General features: G+C 38.4%; 1 protein-coding gene and 1 non-coding gene across 2 annotated transcripts in view; both read right to left on the bottom strand.

The window, feature by feature from the left end:
* LOC108281546 (basic proline-rich protein-like) overlaps positions 1 to 24,625 on the bottom strand; it is a 72,723-nt gene that overhangs the window by 15,988 nt on the left and 32,110 nt on the right. The window contains exon 2 of the mRNA XM_017497174.1: positions 18,670 to 18,775. Coding sequence (XP_017352663.1) covers positions 18,670 to 18,775 — 106 coding nt within the window. The remainder of the gene's footprint in view (positions 1 to 18,669; positions 18,776 to 24,625) is intronic.
* On the bottom strand, positions 2,269 to 2,482 carry LOC119466790. The gene has a single exon (XR_005195268.1). It is a non-coding gene; the product is annotated as a small nucleolar RNA U3 (small nucleolar RNA).

Genomic DNA, 24,625 nt, shown 5'->3' with positions numbered 1-24,625 from the left:
GTGCTGGGATAACAGGCATGGGCCACCTCACCCGGCCTAAAGTATGATTCTTACCCATTTATTACTTTGTCCAGTATCTATAGGAGTTATAACTAAATCCTTACATAAAGTACCCAATTATCCAAGTCATAAAAAAATGGAATGGACTTTGATCTAAAGGCTAATGACTAAGTGACCAGCTCTGTGGCTATATTAATATAGGTCAGGAGGGGTCCCCAGAGGTTTAATTACTATCAACCAGTCAATCTCAGGTTTTACCTGGCTCATCTTGGAGCCAGGACTTCCAGTTCTGTCCCACTTTGAGGGATTCTCCAGCATCAGAAACACCTTGAGATGTTGCCAATTCACAGGGAAGCACAGAGCAGCATGTGAACATAATCCCATCTCCTCACCCCAGGGGCTAATTAGGCTGAGATATTGTCACTACTGACAGGTCTTAAGCCCTGCTGGTAAGATTTTCCCTTCATTGTTAAAATTCAGTTGAAAACCAAAATAGCCACTTACCTCAAAAACAAAAATAAAAAAACAGGGTCTGATAAAGATATGTACATACTTTCCTGATCTTAAGAATCCCCTGGACCCCTTATTGAAGCACAAATTCTCATGGTCTACCCCAGACCTAGTGAATTAGCATCTGCAGGGTAGGGGTCTTGAAATCTATATATTTTAACAAAATCCCCAGGTAATCATATGATTGGACAATTTTGGAAAATACAATAAAGGAAACAGACATTTATCAGTGGTTGCCTATTAAGGAAATTGTAGACAGGCAGCTCTCAATTCAAGTATTGACTGTATTCTAAAAGTTCATTTCCAGTTGTTTGGATCTTGCAATACATTTTCCTAATGAAATGAAGTTGAAAGTTGTCTGGGCCAGGTTTGAAAATCCATTAAATCTTGTTAACGATCTGAAAAATTGTGAATATAGTCTTTAATTTTCAGACCAATCATATTTCAAAAGTTGAAGCATATATCCATAGAATATATTTTCCCGTTGATGTAACATTCTGAAAAGTGGTTAGGGCACCAAATTATATGCGTTCCTTATTTACAGTGCCTTGTATACAAATTATGCCCAATGATACTGAAAAATAAAATGAAGTATGGCAGAGGAGATTTGTCTTCCTTCCCTGGGTACATGGACCATAGGCAACCTTTGACATTCTTATCCTCTCTCTCTTTGCAACCATTTTCTGCCTTCCAGTGGCCTCAGCCCTGGTGCCAAAGAGCCACATGTATCCACTACTAAAGCATCTCTCCTCAGCTTACCTATCCCTGCCTCATGCTTTACTCTTCCAAACTACCTATCTGTGCTCCTCAAACCCAGTCAAAACTCTTATTTCCATGAGTTGGTCCCATCTTGTCTTTTCAGCCATATCTCCCATTACTCTCTTTTACCCAATCAACAGAATCACCCTTTGGTTCCCCAAAATGCCTAAACTCTATTGCCTCTGCATCTTAGCACATAGTATTTTTGTGCGTAATGTATCTCACCAAAAATCTGTCCCATTCACCCCTTGGCCAAGTCATGATTCCAACTCATCCATAAAGGCTTCTCAAGCCCACCAGAAGTGATTTCCTTCTATAGGCTTTTATAGTACTATATATATCCAGTGTTTTGTATGCCAGTTATACCTCAATAAAACTAGAAAATAAAATATGTCCTCTCTAAAGCCTTGCCACAATATATCTTAAATTATAGTTATTTGTGCATGCTTTTTTATCTTTCCCATGGGGTTATAAATTTTTTGGGACTATTTATGACTATGTGGCATGTTTGTGTTAGGCACTGTTATATACATAACAACAACCCTACAAGGTTAAGTGTTTTGTATAATTATTTGATTTATCCTGCTCAAAAATAAGTTACAGAAGGACTGGGACCTATGTTGTGCTCACCACAAAAATGCTTTGCACATAATATATGCTCAATAAACATTGTAGAAACTATGAGTGAATGAATGAAGTGGCATTATTAACTTTTTATGACAAAATTGAGCCTCACTAAGAGTGCTTTCCCAATAGTTATACTAGCTGGGTTCAAATTGCAATTCTAGAACCTAATAGCTATACAACCTTAAGCAAGTTGATTACCTCTCTGAACTTCAGTTTTCTCATCTGCTATATAGTGATTATAACAGTATCAACCTCACACACCTGTTGTGAGGAAAGCCCTTGACACTGAACCTGGCACATGGTATGTGTGTGATGAATGCTAGCTGTGACTATTATTCTTAAAAAAAAAAAAAAAAAAAACCATAAATGGGAACCACTCAGATTGTCCTCTCCTCCTTACTCTCCCAGAGGAAGAGAAGAATGACTGTCAATGGCAAATGGCAGGTGCAGCAAAGTAACACCAAGAGCCAGCTTCATGCTTGGGAGAGAACACTACATCTCCTCCTCATGGTTTCTGGTGCTCCACATGTCCAGAGAAACTTCTGTAGTAACAGGCTATAGAAATGATCCCTGAATGTATAGTCTTTATGACAGTTATTCTTAAGCTGCAGAGGTAACAGTCTCTAAAGTCCTCATTCTTTCTGAGAAAAGGCGTCTTGTTACATGTATAACCTTCAGTATACCTAGCACTATGCATTGCCTGTAATAGCGGTTCAAAACACCACTTCACTAAATTTCCTCAGTGAAGCCATCTTAACCGAAACTTAGAAAGAAATCATTGAACAGGTCTAATGCACATGACTGAACAACCAAAAGTATCTTCATCCTCCAGTGAATTTGTATTTTAAAAGAGGATGTTGAACACAAATGATTCTCTAAGTGGTGAAACCGCAGGCATGTAATAAACTAAAAACAAAACTTCAGACCTTCTAGAGCAGATTATCTGGGGGTAGTGGGCTCCATGCTAGCCCATCGAGGAGCTCCATGAGTCTCGCTGCTCATTTGGCCCAAGAACTGCTTGAAAAACAAGAATATGTCTTATCTGACACTGCCTTGATCACCTGGCATCGTGTCTGACATAAACAAATAGCCAATACATATTTGTTAAGTAAATTATCTGCTTCCGGTCTGTAATCCTCACCCTGCTTTTAGTTGATTCCATTTCTCTTTATGACCAACATAAAAATCAATCACGGTGACTGATGTTTTGAGAAGGAGGAAGTGAATGGTTTACTCAAGCACCCTCACTTTGGAAAACTAGTCCGACAAATACAAATGTTTTACTAAATAGTCACACAGAGTGTAGATAATCCTCTTCTAATGAAGTATTCATCCTGTGTCAGTTCAGTGCAGCTCAAAGGGATAACATCTGAAAAATGGAAGTTGTTCCCAGTCAGTGATATCTCATCTATTGAAGGCCTTGAGAGTCAACTTCCTTAATTAAAAAATATATATATTTTAGAAAAATAATCATAAAATACCCAAAGTACTGCCATATTTCACAGGACTCAAAAATAATTTCATTTTCATGTGTATGTATTTAAGCACAGAGTAAAACACTTTGGAAGAGAGCCGTTTATTTGCACAGAAGTGACCCAAGGCCAGGCTGCACAATTAAAGCCTAATTTTCTCTTCCCAAATCTCTTTCCCTGTCAGTGCCAACTCCTTTCCCACCTAGAAACTGAATATCCTTCAACTCTTAAATCTCTGCCCCTTTTTAAAAGAGGAACAACTCATATTGGTAACTTCTGATTAAATACATATTAACTGTAGAGAGTTGGAAAATACAAATAAACAAAAAGGAGAAATTAAAAATCATCCAAACTCTACTTCTGAGAGATAACTACCATTAACATTTTGGTGTACATTTTTCCAGGTATTTTTTTTCTTTGTGAGATTTTATGTGTGTGTGTATATATATATATATTTATTTTAAATGTATATTTTTAACCTACATTTTCACTTACAGTATGTCTTATTATTCTATATCAATAAATCTTCTAAAGTATTGACTGGGTGTGGTGGCTCATGCCTATAATCCTAGCACTCTGAGAGGCCAAGGTGGGCAGATCACTTGAGGCCAGGAGTTCAAAACCAGCTTGGACAGCATGGCAAAACTCCATCTTTACTAAAAATACAAAAATTAGCTGGGCATGATGGTGGGCAACTGTAGTCCCAGCTACTTGGAAGTCTGAGGCAGGAAAATCACTTGAACCTGGGAAGCAGAGATGGCACTGAGCCAAGATTGCACCACTGCATCCCAGCCTGGGTGACAGTGTAAGGCTCTGTCCCACAGAAAATAAACAAATAAATAAATCAATCTTCTGAAGCATTAGTAAGTTACCCCCTCCTTTTTTTTTTGAAGCAGAGTCTTGCTTTTTTGCCCAGGCTGTGTTTAGTGGAGCAATCTCCGCTCATTGCAACCTCTGCCTCCTGGGTTCAAACAATTCTCCTGCCTCAGCCTCCTGAGTAGCTAGGACTACAAGTGTCCGCCACCATGCCCAGCTAATTTTTTTTTTTTTTTTAGTAGGGATGGGGGTTTCACCATGTTGGCCAGGCTGGTCTTGAACTCCTGACCTCAAGTGATCTACCCGCCTCAGCCTCCCAAAAGTGCTGGGATTACAGGTGTGAACCACCACACCCAGCCAATAAATTACCCTTTTAAAAACTTTGCTTTTTCAGGCAGTGTGCAGTGGCTCATGCCTATAATCCCAGCACTTTGGGAGGCCAAGGCAGGCAGATCATAAGGTCAGGAGTTTGAGACCAGCCTGACCAACATGGAGAAACCCTGTCTCTACTAAAAATACAAAAATTAGCTGGACGTGGTGGCACGCTAGTCCCAGCTACTCTGGAGGCTAAGGCAGGAGAATTGCTTGAACCCAGGAGGCGGAGGTTGCAGTGAGCCAAGATCACGCCACTGCACTCCAGCCTGGGCAACAAGAGTGAAACTCCATCTCAGGGGAAACAAAAAACAACAACAGTTTGCTCTTTCAACACAGAATGGAAGAGCAGAATAAACTGGAACAGGGAGAGACATGAAGCAGAGAACCAGAAAGGAGAATTCTGCAGTGCTTGAGTACAACTTTATGAAGACTAAAGTTTAGCTAGTGTCAAAGGGAAGAGAAAGGGGAGGACATTTAGAATGAAGAATCAACAGGCCTTGTTGATGGTTTGGGGAGTGAAGGGAGAGGAATCAGGAATGACTCCCAGGATTTTGCCTTGGGAGCCTAGGCCTAGGGAAAGCAGAGGTAGACTTCAGCGGTGAGCAGAATATAAGATAATGAGTTCAGTTCCAAACATTCAAGCAGTTAGGATTCTTCTGGCCACAAGTAACAGAAAACCTGACTGACCAGGGTCTAAACAAGTGGAAGTTAATTTTTCCCACAAAGCAAAAAGTATGAAGACAGGAGATTCCAGAGTTGTGCAGGGCCCAAGAATGACATGAAGGAGCCAAGCTCTTCCCATATTTCTGCTCTAACACCTTAGAGTGGAGTGATGTTCTAATGCATTTCAATGTATTACTATCTCCCAACTATAAGAGTATCCTATGAGAATCTATCAGAAGTCTTCTTACATTTATTTGGCCATAACTATATTTTATGTAAACCCTAGACCAAGCACTGGCAAAGCAGAATGGCTTACAGATTGCAATTCCGTTGTCAAGGAATTAGGGAGGGTGGCTGTTGAGTAGCCATCCAGCAGGGTATGCCCAGCTTTGTGAGGTTTCAAGTATCTTCGAGACACACAGAAGGAGGTATGCAATATGCTGTCTGGTGCCTTGGAGGGAGAACTGCAGCTGAGCTATAGAATTGGAAGTCTCCTGTGCACAGGGGAAGCTGTGGAGCTATGGACATGCATGTAACTGCCTCCTAAGGAGAATGTGGTGAGGAAAGAGACAACCCTGAGGAACAAGACCAAGGAGGGCAGGATAGAAAAATGAGCTCAAGCAAGGGCCAAAAAAAGAGCATAAACACAAGGAAGAAGAAAACCAGGAGAATTCATGAGAATCAAAGGAGAGTTTTTTACATTTCTGAAAAAAAATTAAATTGATCATCAGTATCAAATGCTACAGCAAGACCAAATAAGACACTTAACAGTACCACCTGGCTGTGGCAATTAGAGAGACTGGTACATTGGAGAGAGTCGCTCAATAGGAGCAGAAGCTAGATTAAAGGGGACTGAAGAGTGACTGGGAAGTGACTAGAGACCAGGAAGCCAGAAATAGCTAGTCTAGGCTTCTATTTCAAGAAGTTTGTCTGCAAAAAAAAAAACAAGATGCAAAGACAGTAGCTAAAGAGGGGATCACTGTGTAGGACACATGTCTTTATTAATATTAGGAGAAATTTAAGCATTATATAATTATTGGAGAGACATAATAAAGAAGGAAAAGCTAAATTTAAGAAAGAGGAAGTCTCTACATCAAGAATGGAGTGAAGATGACAACTATGACCCAATAGTGCAGTCCTCAAATATTGTGTGGAGGGACTCTGAACTCAAAAGATGACAGAAGGACAGGGTACTGTAAAGCCACAAAGACAAACCTTAAAATGGGAGAGGTCTGGGGCAAGATTGAATAGTGAAAGTCCAGAAGTAGCAGCAGGGAGCTTGAAGAATGCCAACAGCACTTTGGGAATATGAGCAAACTTTTTTTTTTCCTTAGTAAGCAAAGAACTTTATAAACCTTTGTTTCAAACTTGGTTCCCTGGCTTTTTTGGCTTAATCAGCTGCAAAGAATGAATTGTGAATAAGCAGAAACTGAAAAAAGCTGCAGTGTCCAAGGGGCTTGGGCTTAAAAATATTAGAGATCCAGATTTTATCAGTTCCATACACAAAAATTTCTTAAAAAGCAGTCATAATATAAAATAGCAGCTCCCGGTAACTTCAAATTTTATCTTGAGAAGTTGACTCAATTCAGTTTGCCTCATTCTTGGAAGCGTCATCAAAATTCTCCACAAGATCTAGAACTTCATCAGCATCAACAAGAAAGTGGTGCTTTTCCATTCCTATTGTTTGGGCAGAGCTTCAGCCAGTCTCCTTAAACTAGTCAGACTGTCTGCACCAAGCTGGTTTAAGATGCTGGGTAGCTAGCATTTCTGTCAGCTGTTTTGTCTCAGCATGGCCTGTAATGGTGAAAGTGTTCACTGCCAGAGATGCCTGAACTTTAGGGTTGTTAAAGTGGATCACTGTTCCTTGGTTTGTAAACATACTCACCTCTTCAATACCAGAGATATTGTTTACCCTTAACTTCTTTAAGGAGAACTGAAGTTTTTTATCATCTGCTATGGTTGCTCTATGAACCACCTTCTTTCTGCAAGTAGTTCCTTTCCCACTAATGCGCACTTGTGCCTGCAGTTTCCCGAATTTTTCCTGGTTCATGATTGTTTCTTTCATCTTGTCGGAGCGGATAAGGGGCCGCACGGGGAACTAGGGTTGGTGCTCAGGGGGTCTCAGGTGGACCAGCTCGAGCAAACTCTATTTAAGAGGGCCACAAGCAAACAGGGTCCTGTGGGAGAACCATTCTTTAGGCATAGATGGAGAAAAGAGGTGGAGGATACTGTGGGGTTTGGTTATAACAGGGCATAGAGTATAAGGAACACAGAGGAAAGAGTTAGAAAAGAGGTCTTCAAGAAAGAGGAGAAATGGTAGAGACAAGGAAGTTCAAAGCTGAATAGGGAGGGCTGCTGGCCAAAGGTAGAGGGCTGGTGACAGGTCTCAAAGACCACTGGAATGCCTGGCATCCATGCTCTGATAGAACTCCAACACATGGTCAATAGCCCTGTAACCTTTTGTTACAGTTCCAATTAGAATATTAGAGATATGTTATTAGAGGAGACACTTGAAGAGATGGTTGCCATCTTTTCAAATGGCTCTGTCTCTCCTAACACTCAGTAAAAAGAAAACATCTTTATTTCTAGGAAAGAATATGTAGGGTTGGCTACTAAACAGTAAGTTTCCTAATAAAGAGGGTCTCCTGTTCTCAGGTCTAGTCTAGGGCCTAAAAACACATTTACAACAGTTTTTAACATCATTGAACTCAGGCAACAAGCCAGCATCATGCTAGACCTTTTTTTTTTTTTTAGTGACTATAAGACCATTTGTGCCTTTAAGGAACTTATGATCTCTAGAAATATGTATTCTAAGTTCTGAGAAAGTGATTTAAAATGAATCTAATGTGCCTGATGTGTGAAAACAGTGCTTCTCAAATGTTAATGTGCATACTGTACAAATAAACTTAGGATCCTATTAAAATGCAGATTATGATTAAGTAGGTCTTGTTCAATGGAGCCTGAGGGTTTGCATTGCTAACAATTTCCACGGGATGCTGTAGATACTGTTCCATGTTGATACATGGAGCATCCAGGAGCTAAAAATTAGCAAAAACAATTTCTTGTCTGATTTTTTCTTGTCTGCCCTATAAAGTTCTGATAAACTTTTCTCCTTTCCTTGCTAACCCTCCTGTCCAGTATCCATTTTTCTAATTAAGAAAGTCAAGGAGTGAGGGCAGGAGGAGGGAAGGGAAGCTAGAAAACCTCATGAGAGGCTTTTTCTTCTAAGCACTATTAGCTACATACACTGCTTTCATGAACATGTCAAACACCTATCTCATGCGATTAAATACTTCTGTGGAACCACTAATATTTCAAACAGGGCACCTAAATATTCAATAGAAGAATAAGAGACTAAGAACAGCAATTAATTCTAGTTATGCCATATGGCAGCATAGAACACTGGCTGGAACCTGAAAACTCAATTTCACAAGAGTCTTACTTATTCTGAATTTTAATCATTTTAGGATCAGCAAACATATGCCTACCAACCTGCTCCATTTACACAAAATTTTGAAGCATAATCACACTGCACACTCAAAAATGATTGGTTTTTCCCAAATGGACTTAAAATTTCTCTCCTACCAGATCCGCAAAATAAAGTAGCTGCTAACAGCTCCAGTTTAATCTTCCTGTTCAATATAATCTTCACACAGTTCTTTTAAAGAATAGTATCATTTGTTTCCTTACCATTTTCATCATCAGCTCACAATATTGCACGAGTATAATTTTCTCTGGCCTTGGATTTCTCAGCTCTGTGTTGGTTCATGAACCCTCCTATCCCTGTGCACTCTCTTTCCTCCACCATGCCTGTCACTGCTGAGACACCCATGCCACCACATTCTTCTATCTCACCACTCCAGAATCGGGATTTCATCATTTTCAACATATACTTCATCCCCAGTCCTCTTAGGACTAAGATACCTTCATGTCTCCTTTACATCTAATAATTTCCAAGATAAGGACAGAAAAATCAGTTCTTGCTTTGTGAACTTTTGTCTCTGGTGCTTGAGAGACTATCCTAATATCTCTTGAACATGCTTTAGTGATAACATTTGCTGCACTAGGGCCAAAATGATTTTCTGCCACTTTCAATTCTAGTTCAATAAAAGAGTAAGAGCTTTGTTTCTAACCTCTGTCATTTTTCATATCATAAAATGATTTTTTAATTGTAAAATTGAGTTCCATTTCCTACTGGACTACCAATCTCATATTAGCTTTCCTTTTATCAAATTTATGAGAAAAGTCAGAAATTACCTTTCCTTTTTTTAAAAAAAATCAAAATTTCAGGATATCTCAGGTAGAATGTTTGAATTAAATTTTAGCTTTTAATAGTTGCTGGTCAAGAAGTTTTAAAGAAGTACAAAAGTTAGCTACTTCCTGCTACTTATGTCAGAAATAACAAACTGGAGGATTATCCTCTAGTTCAGTGTTACCCAAAAATAATAAGATTATTCCTAGAAAATTATCATCCTTACAAACCATATTTCCATATGAAGGAAGTCTATGATTTTCTGAAACCAGTGAATAAAATCCATGGTTTCTGAAATGCAAACTCAAACCAATCAAATATTTTTTATAACATTATATTATGGGGCTGAGTGCGGTGGCTCACGCCTGTAATCCCAGCACTTTGGGAGGCTGAAGTGGGTAGATCTCGAGGTCAGGAGTTCGAGACCAGCCTGGTCAACATGGTGAAACCTCGTATCTACTAAAAACACAAAAATTAGCCGGGCGTGGTGGCATATGCCTGTAATCCCAGCTACTCAGGAGGCTGAGGCAGGAGAATCACTTGAACCCAGGAGGCAGAGGTTGCAGTGAGCTGCGATCGCGTTATTGCACTCCAGCCTGGGTGACAGAGCAAGACCTCATCTTGGAGGGGAAAAAAAACCCAACTCATTATATTACGAAAATTTTCAACTCTGAACAAAAGTTGAAAGAACACTTATGTACACCCACAATCTAGTGGGTATATTCTGTGATTCACATTTTATTTGCTTTGTCATATATCCATCCATCCATACTTTTTTATATATTCCAAAACAAACTGCTCAAATTAGTACACTCCATCCCCAAACAATTCAGCATGGATATAATTAACTCGACTTCAACATCTGTTTACAGTTCTTTTAAACCAATAATCTTTAAAAGATGCCACTTCATTTTTTTAGTGGCTTGGCTAAATAAAATTTTAAATTCTAAATCCTAATATTTAAACAAATTCTGTTACTTTGAGTAATTTCTCACATATCAGTTCTCTCATCAACAAAAGAACAAAGGCACTTGGTAAACATGATAGAAGGTCTAAATTACCAGATTGTATGGGCCTTGTGGTTATGGTAGAATTCACAAATCAGTCACTCACTAATATAACTTAGAGAAGCTAATTGGAGATTATAGGGGCATAAAGTTTTCTGTAAATTATAATGAGAGCCTCAACAAGGCTCACAAACTCAAGAGGGAGCTTGAGTTTGAGCATTTAATTATAATATATCTTATATAAACCACACTGTATCTGTGATAAAAACTACTAGAAACTGGACTATTTAAGAATGGTTCACTACAAGTCCGGATTTTGTAACAACAAAGCACCAGCATCAAATTAGAGTTTTCTTGGCTTTGCCATGCTGTGGTATTACTGGTTTATGAACTCTCTATTAATTGTCTGACTACAGTAAGAGTTGTCACAGGGATAGCACTTCTTTTATAAGCTGTTTGTTCCCCTCCACTAATTTTTTTTCTTTGCTAAGATTGGCCCTGGCAGGGACACCCTTTGAAGCCCAAAGAATCAAAGCTACTATGAAACACTGCTGAGAGTTTTGAAAGAAATATGAAGAAACTATGTCACACCTGGGGAGATACGCTGAGATTTTCTCAAACAGGTCAGCAGTTGGTCTCTAAAATATTCCCATTGCCAAGGAGGCAGTGACATCTTGTATAAATCAAAAACTAAAACCCTAAGATATCTCATTTCCATTTTAAATGCATGGGGGCTAAATATGGATATCTAGCACTTGAGAAGTTTCTGTGGGATTGATTTTTTTTTTTCCCATCTTCTCTGAGCCCTTTGCTGAGCATGATAAGCAGGACTGCATTTCATTATCAACTCTGCTAGCACTGCACTTCAGAGAGACTAGCTGAGGCTACACAGTAGGAGAGAAGATCCAGAATCCAAAGAAGAAATGATTCACATGGTGTGATTGTAAAAACTCACTTTATGCCCAACTCATTTTCAACAGAATCGTGAAATAAAATAAAATCCCAAGAAATGAAATTTCCTGCATCACATTCCAAATTAAAAAAAAAAGTCATAGGGATACCATAAACGAAATCAAATAGTTTTAAGGTTTGGTTGGTAATGTTTGCATTTTTGTAGCATTTATTTAAAACAAAAATCCAAACAACATTTTACGGAAGCAATCTAAAAAGAAAACATACAGTTATCATTAGGGGAATCTTCAAGTGACTCAGTATTATAGAAATAACATCAGAACAAAGAGCTTGGCTCCTGAAAGTTGGCCCAGTGCTCCTGCATTTCCCTCCTCTCTGCTCCAGTTTCCCTGTAACATGAAAAGTTGATACAGGGTGGGTCTATATCAGAAACAAGAGAAAACATGCAAATTAGAGAAAACTACCATCAGGAAGGTCCCAAGCCAGAGGCTCCTAGAATCTACAAACAGATAAATACAGAGAGGCCTTTTTCATTGGCTTTCCTTAAACAGAGAAAATAGCATAGCTCTGGGACAAAAGACTAGCTCCAGATCCAATGAGACTTAAAATCAAAGCCAAAGCAAATGGTGATAAAATGAAGGCAGTAATTTCATACAGATGATCTTTTCATACACTATACGAATTCAGAGCTTCCATCTACAGACAATGAGGCTTCATGTATTAAAAAAAAGGCACAGGATTTTCTGAGATCAAGACAAATCCATACTGAGTAGCTAATAGGAATGTGCCCAAGTGACAGTGATGGCTAAAATTCTATCAGGAGTAAAGCAAATTTCAGTGACCTAACTATATAAAGAGTATGGCTCAGCTTATTATTCTAATGGGTCAGTCACACTGGAAAGATGCAAATTTAGTTACTTGCCTGTGTTCTGGCTCACAATTCAAAACTCCTTTTCACTTTTAATAGAACATGTTATTCTGTATGAGGAGCTCAGTACTGGGAAGAATTACACATGATCTAGTTTTGCAAGTGATCTAAAAACTCCCTTAAAAAATACATTTTCCTAGGCATAGTGGCTCACACCTATAATCCCAGCACTTTGGAAGGCCAAGGTCGGCAGATTGCTTGAGACCAGGAGTTTATGACCAGACTGGCCAACATGGTGAAACCCCATCTCTATTAAAAATATAAAAATTATCCGGGCATGGTGGCACATGCCTGTAGTCCCAGCTACTCTGGAGGCTGAGGCATGAGAATCGCTTGAACCTGCAGAGGTTGCAGTGAGCCAAGACCACCCCACTGCCCTCCAGTTTGAGTGACAGAGTGAGACTCTGTCTAAAAACATATATATCTAAATATATATATATTTTTCTAAATGTCAATCTAAAATCTTAAAGATATGAAATAAAAATATCATAGGTATGGTTTATTCTGAACCACCATGGACTATGATCATTATTACATGAAAAAATGTTATATAAGAAAAAATTTTCTACTTCCAGATAGCCTCACATATGAAAGAATAAACAAAATAATCATTATGATAAAATTATAAGGAGAGTTTTATATTTCAAAGCTATTTTGAAAGGAGAGAGACTTGCCATAAAAAAACACATAGGACCATCTTCCTTTCCAGGTCTTAAAAGCTGAGCCAAAAGACCAACAGCAAGTAATATTCTATCACTCTTACCTGTAAGGCATTCCAGATTAAAAGAGCAATAAATACAACCTCTCACTCCTAGAGAAGCAGGTTCACAAAACTCTTCAACTCAATTGTGAAATCTCAACATTCATTTACTGAATAACAGAGAACTAAGCAGAAAATGTGGCTGATATAACTGGTGATTTAAGAGATAGTGTTGAAGTTGTGGGTTTTTCTCTTTCTTCCTGTGAGGATTGGAGAAAGGGACAGGACTGAAAAAGGAAGAAATGAGTTATTAACCTTCCAGGTGTGGTCAAATTATTGCAATGACTTGTGAGCCTTTTCAAAGCCATTTAAACTTAGATGGATCGTGCAAGTACTTCCTACTTTTTTTTTTTTTTTTTTTTAATTTGCATTGGCACTGAAACTCCAGTACAAGCAGCAAAAATAAAGAACAGAAAGAGATGTTATGAGCAAATCTTGAAACTTGTGAATAACACAAATGTACTAATAGCACATTATACATTAGTTCTTTTGATGAGCATACTTCATTTGAATGTGTTTTGTTTTGGGGGTTTTTAAGCTCAGTAACATTTAAGATAAGTAAAACTCCCTATATAATTAATGGTAATTGTATTTACAGTATACTACTTCAAAACTCTTGCTCCTAAGAGTTTTATCAGGCTAACTCCTTGTTCTTCCTATAATACAAAAATATCAGAATTATACATTCTTAAGCTAAACCTTGTTTTATAGCTAAATCCGTGTTAAACTGAAAAGAAAACGTGAAATTCCCAAAGAAAGTCAGAATTATTTTTATGATGTTTCACACAGAGATAGATATAAGTTAGCCACCCACAATGAGACATGTTCAAGACATTCCTTCAGCCTGTTCTAAAGAACAGGGGTTTGTCCTGGGGTTTGTGCCATAACCCTGCTACACAGAGGTATTTCTTTTTTTTTTTTTTGAGACAGAGTTTGGTTCTTGTTACCCAGACTGGAGTGCGATGGCGTGATATCGGCTCACCACAACCTCTGCCTCCTGGGTTCAAGCAATTCTCCTGCCTCAGCCTCCCGAGTAGCTGGGACTACAGGCGTGCGCCACCATGCCCAGCTAATTTTTGTATTTTTAGTAGAGCTGGAGTTTCACCATGTTGACCAGGATGGTCTCGATCTCTTGACCTCGTGATCCACCTGCCTCAGCCTCCGAAAGTGCTGGAATTATAGGCGTGAGTCACTGCGCCTAGCCTCACAAAGGTATTTCTTTATTTCTTTCCATCTCAATATGATATAAATCTCTAGGTCTCTTTGGAACTCCTTCAGCATTATTAAGTTTTACGGAAGGAAACAATGTTCTAAGTTTGTTTCCATTGGCTCTGTCCTTCACTTCCAACAGGGAGCATAAATGACTAGTTATCCCAAAAAGGGCCATCAAGAGAGAAATTAAGCCATACCTCAATAATAAAAATATTCCATTTTTGGCTGGGTGTGGTGGTTCATGCCTGTAATCCCAGTACTTTGGGAGGCCGAGGCAGGCAGATCACCTGAGGTCAGGAGTTTGAGACTAGCCTGGCCAACATGGTGAAATCCTGTCTCTACTAAAAATACAAAAAAAGGATTGGCCAGGTGTGGCGGTGCACAGCTATAGTCCCAGCTACTTAGAAGGCTGAGGCACGAGAATCACTGGAACCCGGGATTTGGAGGTTGCAGTAAGCCAAGATGCACCACTGCACTCTAGCCTGAGCAGCAGAGTGAGACTTAGTCTCAAAAAATATATAAATATTTTTTTCTTTATCACTTTCCCCACTCTCAATGTATTCTTGCTGTCAGATGGCCTCCACTGAATCAAACATTTAAAAAATGCTCTACTGTTTCTCCCAATGCATTAGAATGCCATCACGTTTCTGAGTGTAGATCATGTCTGCTTCATTCCAAGTGTTTCACATCTGGTGCTAATCCTGCAGTGACCACCATAATAAAGCAGGAGGTGCCTTTGCCTGGCTTTCATCCTAACTGTTCTCCAAAGGGCTCAATGAAAACTTGGACTTGGAATGTGAAAGCTGTTGAGTTTTTAAGGAGAAGGTTTAAATGAAGAGGCAGTTTGAAGAGCAGCAATGAAAATCACAGCTTAGGACATTAAATACCACAACAGGACTTCATTTCCTTGGAATCACAGAAATTGCCATCCATTTTTATTTTGTGTTACATGGAAAATATTAGCCTTCATTGGTAACATTTTCAAGCAAAAAAAAAAAAGTATGTAGATAGAGATATGATTTTATCTTTTGTTTCTAAGTTTAAAAAAAGAATAGCTATTTTTTGTTTCTAAGTCTAAAAACAGAATAAAGTGATTTGTACTGAAAAACCAATGATCACTTGGAGAACACCCACAATTCTTGACACAATTGTCTTTTCCTATGGTCATTCACTGTAGTCAACAAAAGGCAGCAAAAAGCACATTCTAACAGCTGTGATAGAGTCAGATGCTTCCATTTACAGCAAGTCCACAACCATGGCAAATAACAGTGAATTCCAAGCCAGCCATAAAAATCAGAGCTAAGCCCCTAGAGTTTACCAAGAATCAGAGGCAGTGGTATTTTTATTTCTCTCCACCCTTTTATTTCTAGAATAATACACGTTGAAGAAAGAGTTAAAGGAAGCAAGAAAACAACAAGAGTGGGATGTTGTAAAAAATATATATGTATGTATGAATACATAATTTATATTTATCTAATTGTGGCTTTTCCAGATTATCTTGCTAGAGATTTACCTACCTTCCAAATAAGTCTTGAAGTGCTAAATTATAGTTTTAGATAGGTTCCCCCCCGCAAATTTACCAAAATCCTAAAATATTATTCTTTTAATCTGACTAAAAATAGGCCAGGCACAGAGACTCAGGCCTATAATCTCAGCATTTTAAAAGGCCAAAACAGGAGAACTGGTGGCACCAAGAGTTCTGGACCAGACTGGGCAACATAGTGACACACTGTCTCTGCAAAAAGTAAAAAATTAGCCAGGCATAGTGGTGTACAGCTACTTGGGAGGCTGAGGTTGGGGGATCACTTGAGTCCAAGAAGTCGAGGCTACAGCGAGCTGTGATTGCACCACTGCACTCTAGCCTGGGCCACAGAGTGAAGAGTGACTCTGTCTCCAAAAAAAAAAAAAGACTAAACTAAAACCTTTTAAATGATCTTCATTAATTTTAATTATTTTCATGTTACTGTATGATTCATGTATTTGTCATTTTTTTTTTACTTTTTTTTTTTTTTGGAGATAGGGTCTCACTCTCTTGCTCAGGCTGAAGTGCAGTGGCATGATCATGGCCCACTGCAGCCTCAACCTGCTGGACTCAAGTGATCCTCCCACCTCAGCCTCCCAAGTAGCTGGGACCACAGGCATACAGCACCACACTTGGCTAATTTTTTATTTTTTGTAGAGACAGTTTTGTTATGTTGCCCAGGCTGGTCTCAAACTCCTGGCCTCAAGAGATCCTCCAGCCTCAGCCTCCCAAAGTGCTGGGATTACAGGAGTAAGCCACTGTGCTTAGGCTGCCATATACTTTTAGCTCTTAAGTTTGATGACTTCTAAATCTGTTTTCATGCCAAGCTTTCTGGGGAACATATAACTGCCACACAACATAAGCAAATGTGGCATAAGTAAATGTGGCAGCCATATATGGCACAATAGAGGTGATATGGCTGAAGACGAGGATTCAGGAAAACAAGGGTTACATTAACAGAATGATGATTGAATGGGTATATGTAAGGCAATTTCAAACAGCTTGCCAAAGGAAAGCCTCATATTTCCATTTTCTTGTACAGTATCTAATTTCTGGCTCCTCATTTCCTCAGTCATCTGATAATTATGAAATTCTAAATAAAGTGTCATCTTTCTTGCAACAAGTCAATGAGCAGAAAGCTCCCATCAACAGTGCAGATATTTCCTAAAGCTCCCGCTGATTATTTCCTGAATGTCTACCCCACAAACCATACAGAAAGTTCTTTGGGAACAAGAATTTGAGAACAAGAAACCAACTCCACCCCATGACAAATTCAGCTTTTGTGTGTGTTCATGCATGTGTGTGCATGTGTGTATGTATTTAAAAAGAGGATTAAGAAGTATAATATGCAACTGACAGTAATGAGTTACCACAAATTTGCCTTTTATTGCCAACTTAAGATTGAAATGTAGTCCTTTCTCAGTGCTGTGGTACAAATGTGGGAAAGAATTCCTCCTCATTGTGTATTTGTAACTACAGCTGCAGTAAAAGTGTTTTTGCATATCTTACCAGAGATTTATGCCAACAGAATCACCAGACACATCATTATAATTAGGACATTCCTCCCCCAATTTAAAATAATTCCACCTTTATTCTGCATGCCACCCTTACAGTAATCATAAAATACAAAGGTACAAAGGCAAACTTGTGAAAATAAAAAATTCTATAGGTTACTAAGTGTCCAGGTACATAGCTAAGCCTAAACTTATCTACTAATAAAGTAACATTACAGAGAAGTTTGTTTTAAACACCCTTTCAACCTACCAAAAATTATAGATATTCCAGCTTTTGAAAAAAACCCCCATCTTCTGCATTGTTTGTTTCAATTATTCAGGGCAACCCATGCTGATAATTACACAGTCCCCAGTTGCTGAGTAAAAGTGATGCTTAATTAGCCAGCAGGAAAGATCGATTAAGATCCAGCAGGGCATCTCATGAGGTTCTCTCACATTCCTGAACAGAATAGATTCTGGCTGTGCCCTTCTGAAGGATAAAATTCTCTGCTTCTATGGAGTTTCAATGACGTTTTTAGAGTAGACACTAAGAACGGTCAGCCACACAAATTAAATCCCAACCATAACCCTGCAAATGCTATTCCTTTTCTAAGAATACTCAGTTTAAACTTTCTGAATCACATTGCCACCAGGTTTGAAAAGATTAAAGGAACACTCACTTATCCCTTGCTCTCATTCAGTTACCCATTTCAAGCAATAGGTGGTCAGGAAATATATTATAAAGGGAAATTTTTATTTCCTCTTCCCCTAAGCAAGTGTTTGTATCTGTCAGATGCTCATATTCTAAAATGTACAAACTAGGCCAGGGCCTCTTATTTAAAAAAAAAAGAGCGAAAAAAAAAAAAAAAAAAAAAGAACATAATATTTCAACCCAGTCCAGGAATAAAACATCCCAATATGGTCAAAGAATCACCTTGATGAGCCTCATTTAAGTTTTTTATGAGGGAAGGAGATGTGAAAGTAAAATAGTACCAAAAATCATAATGAACATTATCTCATACTGCTTAACACCTTTTAGTTAATAATTTGGACAAGCATAAATGTTTAGCTTTCATCATTTTTTTAGTTAAATGCAAAAGTGGTCTATAAAGGCTAACATAAAAATCTAAAGCTAAAAGCAGAATAATTACCTCAAGATACATACATAATTATCAAAACATTTTTATTTTGGTAAACTAATTATGCTTGCCTACCTCCAATTCAATTCAGCAAATATTTATTAAGTTTCTAACAAGTATAAAGAACTATGATAGGTATGTCTTACTTAGTGACTTTATTTTACTGGTTATAAATTGTTTTAAAGTTTATGAAGAAGATTAATGGAACCAGTTTATACAAACCTGGCTTTGATTTGCTGAAAGCCCCGTAGAATATGGTCTCTATGATCCCTTGCAACAGCGCTGAGGTTCTCATTTCGCAAGCCTTCTGCCAGGAACTCTTCAGCATCTAAAAGAAAAGAAAAGTTGATAAAACAGAAAAGATGTACTAAGGAGAAAGGAAAATTAGAAGGATTAAGAAATGGGTATTGTTTTCTTTTTAAAAATGTTATGGTTGTAGCACAATGTGAATGAGCTTAATGCCACAGAACTGTATACTTTATAATAGTTGAGATGGCAAAACTTATATTATGTATATTTTACCAGAATAAATAATAATTAAAATTTTATATACACCTGTAGATGAAACGTTCTAATAATCCAAGACCTTGCTATGAACTTAGAAAACTATCACATATATTAACCACAAGAAACAACATTTTCTAAATCAGTTTAAATAAACATTTATATATTAATTATCACTGATGGCAGAGGATAAACTGTCATTTTTTTTTTTTTTTTTTTTTTGGAGACGGTGTCTTGCTCTGTTGCCCAAAGACTGGGGTGTAGTGGCATGATCTTGGCTCACTGCAACCTCTACCTCCCTGGTTCAAGCAATTCTTCTGCCACAGCCTCCTGAGTAGCTGGGACTACAGGCGTACACTGCCACGTCTGGCTATTTTTTTGTATTTTAGTAGAGACAGGGTTTCACCATGTTGCCCAGCTGGTTTCAAACTCCTGAGCTCAGGCAATCCACCCGCCTCAGCCTCCCAAAGTGCTGGGATTACAGGCGTGAGCCACTGTACCCGGCCTGGGCTGTCAATTTCATAGACATGTAATTATTATGAATAAGTCACAAAAGGTCATAGGCCAATAGAAGCTAGCAAGAAATACCAATAAATAGAGCCAAAATAAAAAATAGAGCTGAACTGCAAAAATCAACAACAAAAGGGCAAGCATTCAAAGAAGAAACATTAATTAACAGATATATAATCAATGAAAATGATAATATAACTAAGTGAAGGAACCCACATAGGAAAGAAAAATGTCTTCAAGAGATGGGAACTGCAATTAATATGAACATATATTATAAAATAGAGACATGAGTTGGGCATGGTGGCTCACACCTGTAATCCCAGCACTTTGGGAGACTGAGGCAGGCAGATCACCTGAGGTTAGGAGTTTGAGACCAGCCTGACCAACATGGAGAAACCCCGTCTCTACCAAAAGTACAAAATACAAAATTAAGCACATGCCTGTAATCCCAGCTACCTGGGAGGCTGAGGCAGGAGAATCGCTTGAACCCAGGAGTTGGAGGTTGCGGTGAGCCAAGATAGCACCATTGCACTCCGGCCTGGGCAACAAGAGTGAAACTCCATCTAAAAATAATAATAATAATAGGGACATGATGGAAATACATAATATGAAACAAATCGTGTTATGTGGAAGGAAGAAACTGGGGGGCCTACAAATTTTCAAAGACAAAATATATTGTTAATGATTACAATTGCCAAAAATACTAGCTACACATTTTATTCTGCACAAAAGGTTTGTCATCCCCTAAAAGCATATAAATCATATAGTTAAAATTTTCCACCTCCAAAAATTGTGCCTGTAATATGAAACTGTATCATATATATCAGGGGTCCCAACCCTGGGCCATAGTACAGGAACCTTATTTCCTCAGTGATCTGATAATTATGAAATTCTAAATAAAAGGCCACATGGTAGGAGGTGAGCAGCAGGTGAGCAAGTGAAGCTTCATCTGTATTTACAGCTGCTCCCCATCACTTGCATTATCACCTGAGTTCCACCTCCAGTCAGATCGGTGGCAGCATTAGATTCTTATAGAAGCGCAAACCCTATTGTGAACTGTACATGTGAGGGATCTAGGTTGTGTGCTCCTTATGAGAATCTAATGCCTGACGATCTGTCACTGTCTCCTGTCACTCCCAAATGGAACCATCTAGCTGCAGGAAAACAAGCTCAAGGCTCCCACTGATTCTATATTATGATGAGATGTATAATTTTTTCATTATCTATTACAATGTAATAATAATAGAAATAAAGTACCTAATACATGTAATGCTCTTTAATCATTCCAAAATCATTCTCTCATTCCCAGTCCATAGAAAAATTGTCTTCCATGAAACCAGTCCCTGGTGCCAAAAAGGCTGGGGACTCCCGATACATACTATCAAAAGAAATCACATATGCAATAGATGCAATGTAGAGCTTGGATGTTGATGGTGGTCCTTTGTGAAATATTCAATTTCCAGGACTTTGTATCACATCAAAAGATACACTATATTTAAAACTTTGTTTTATATTCATATCATTTAACAATACCAAAAAAAAAAATCCTAAATAGCCATCACTGGGACTTTTGATGAGACACAAAGTCCTGGAAATTGAATATTTCTCAAGGGATCACCATCAACATCCAAGCTCTGCATTGCATCTATTGCATATGTGATTTAATGGGTTCCACTAGGGTCCCCTGAATGCTAAAGAATGAGGAAATGGGAAGCTGAATTAAAAGGCAAAAATAAATGGCATCTAAGATTCAATTTATGTAATATAACAATAGAATAAAGGAAAAGAACCACATGATCATCTCACTAGACACAGAAAAAGCATTTAACAAAATTCAACAGCTCTTTGAGATAAAAATTCTCAACAAACTGGGAATAGAAGGAAGCTTCCTTAAACTAATAAAAAGCATCTACACAAACCCACAGCTAACATTGTACTTAATGATTAAAGACTGGCCAGGCATGGTGGTTCATGCCTATAATCCTAACCTTTTGGGAGGCCAAGGCAAGAGGATCACTTAAGGCCAGGAGTTTTGAGACAAGCCTAGGTGACATGGAGAGATCCCATCTCTACAAAAAAAAATTTTTTTTTTAAATGGCTGGGCATAGTGGTGCATGCCTGTAGTCTTAGCTACTCAAGTGGTGCAAGTGGGAGGATCACTTGAGCCTGGAAGTTTGAGACTGCAGTGAGCCATCACTGTGCCACTCTAGCCTGGGTGACAGAGGAAGAGCCTGTAATCCCAGCACTTTGGGGGGCAGAGGTGGGTGGATCACCTGAGGTCAGGAGTTTGAGACCTGCCTGGTCAACATGGTGAAACCCCTCTCTACTAAAAACACAAAAATTAGCCGAGTGTGGTGGTGGGTACCTGTAATCCCAGCTACTTAGGAGGCTGAGGCAGAAGTTGCTTGAACCTGGGAGGTGGAGGTTGCAGTGAGCCAAGACCATGCCATGGTATTCCAATCTGGGCGACAGAGCAAGACTCTGTCTAAAAAAACAACAACAACAACAACAACAACAACAAAGAAAAAAAAGACAGAAAAGAAAAAGAAAGACAAATTTGGAGGACTCACACTTTCTGATTTCAAAACTTACTACAAAACCACAACAATTTAGAAAATATGGTACTGGCATAAGGATAGATATAAACTTTAAACTTCAAAGAATAGAATTGGGAATCCAGAAGTAAACCCTCACACTTATGGTCAATTTTTGGCAAGAGGGCCAAGACAATTCAATTGTTGACAAAGCTGATTTTTCAACAAATGGTGCTGAGACAACTGAGTATATACATGCAAAAGAATGAAGTTGGACTCTTACCTCACACCATATACAAAAATTAACTAAAAATGGATCAAAGACCTAGATATAAGAACTAAAACTATGAAAGTCTTAGAAAAAGACAGGTGTAAATCTTTGTGTCTTTGGATTAGGTATGGTTTCTTAGATATGATACCAAAAAAAAAAGCAACCAAAGGAAAAAAATATGACAAACAGGGAATCATCAGAATTAAAAGCTACTGTGCTTCAAAGAAGGCCACCAAGAAAGCGAAAGGACAACCCACAGAATGAGAGGAAGTTTTTGCAAATCATATTGCTGATGAAAGACTGGTATGTAGAATATATTAAAACTCTTATATTTCAATAATAATAAGACAAATAACCCAATTGAAAAATGAGAAAAGGAACTGAATAGACATGTCTCTAAAGAAGATATACAAATGACCAATAAACATATTAAAAGATGTTCAATATCAGTAGCCATCAGGGAAATGCAAATCAAAACCATGAAATACCACTTCACACCCACTAGAATAGTTACAGGCAAAAAGAACGACAATTAGTGTTGTTGAAAATGTAGAAAAATTGGAAACCTTATACATTGCTGGTAAGAATGTAAAGCAGTGCAGCCACTTACAAAAATAATCTGGTAGTTCCTCAAAAGGCTAAACAGAATTATGATAGGATCCAGCAATTCTATTACTAGGAATATACCCAAGAGAAATAAAAATGAGTGCTCACACAAAAACTTGTACACAAATGTTCATAGTAGCATTATTCTTTTTTTTTTTTTTGAGACAGAGTCTTGCTCTATTGCCCAGGCTGGAGTGCACCGGTGCGATCTCTACTCTCTGCAACCTCTGCCTCCTGGGTTCAAGTGATTCCATGCTTCAGCCTGCGGAGTAGTTGGGACTACAGGTGCATGCTATCATGCTGGGTTAATTTTTGTATTTTTAGTAGAGACCGGGTTTCACCACATCACCCAGGCTGGTCTCGAACTCCTAGACTCAAGGAAGCTGCCGGCCTCGACCTCCCAAATTGCTGGATTACAGGCATGAGCCACCATGCCTGGCATAGCAGCATTATTCTTAATAGCCAAAAGGTGGAAATAACCCAAATGTTTGTTAACTGATGAATGGATAAAATGTAGCATACAATGGAATATTATTCAGCAATAAAAGGAAATGAAATGCTGATACCTGCTACAAGATGAATGAATCTTTAAAATCATTATGCTAAGTGAAAGAAGCCAGTCACAAAGGCCCACATATCGTTATGATTCCATTTACATGAAATATATAGAATAGGCAGATCTACTGAGACAGAAAGTAAATAAAGAAAGTCAGGGAGAGGGATTGAAGAGTGAAGGCTAAGAGGTTCAGGTTTTCTTTTTGGGTGATGAAAATCTTCTAAAATTTATTGTGGTGATAGTTACACAATTCTGTGAACATACTAGAAGCCACTGAGTTGTATACTTTAAATGTGTGAGTTGTATAGTATGTGAATTATATCTCAAAGAGTCTGTTTAAAAATATAAATAAACACCCGGAATCTCAGCACTTTGGGAAGCCAAGGCAGGAGAGCTGCTTGAGCCCAGGAGTTCAAGACAAGCCTGGGCAACAAGGCAAGACCTTGTCTCTACAAAAAAAAAAAGTTTTAAATTAGCTGGGCGTGGTGGTGCATGCCTGTAGTTACTCAGTAGGCTGAGACAGGAGGATCCATTGAGCCCAGGAGTTCGAGGTAGCAGTGAGCTATGATTACCCTACTGCACTCCAGCTGGGCAACAGTGCAAGATCCTGCCTCAAAAAAAAAATATATATATATATACATATATATATATATATATACACACATATATCTCAGTGTGTGTGTCTGTGTGTGTTTATGTATGTATGTATGTATGTATGTATAAATGACAACACCTATGCACATCCTTTTGAGCTTTCAAAATTTCAAGGAAAGGAAAAACATCCCTCAAGCCCCCCAGAGAGAAAAATTAAGTCACCTACAGAACAGCAACAAGAACAACAAAATCAGAATGGCCTTGCTACAAAATAAGCATCAGAAGATGAAATGTGTACAAAGTTTTAAAGGAAAAATGCTATGCTCCAATAATTCTAAACATAGTCAAGATGTTGGCTTGTCTATATAGAAGGACAAAATCTTCTCAATTATATATCCTGATCCACACAGAGAAAGAGGTGGTGATAAATATCAAACTGCAAAACAAGTTAAATCTAGATCATGGCTGGGTGTGGCGGCTCACGCCTGTAATCCCAACACTTTGGGAGGCCAAGGCGGGTGGATCACCTGAGGTCAGGATTTTGAGACCAGCCTGGCCAACATGGCGAAACCCCATCTCTACTAAAAATACAGAAAAGTTAGC

This window comes from Cebus imitator, unplaced genomic scaffold, assembly GCF_001604975.1.
Source record: "Cebus imitator isolate Cc_AM_T3 unplaced genomic scaffold, Cebus_imitator-1.0 Scaffold228, whole genome shotgun sequence".
Taxonomy (NCBI): domain Eukaryota; kingdom Metazoa; phylum Chordata; class Mammalia; order Primates; family Cebidae; genus Cebus; species Cebus imitator.
This window is presented reverse-complemented; position numbering and strand designations above follow the sequence as displayed.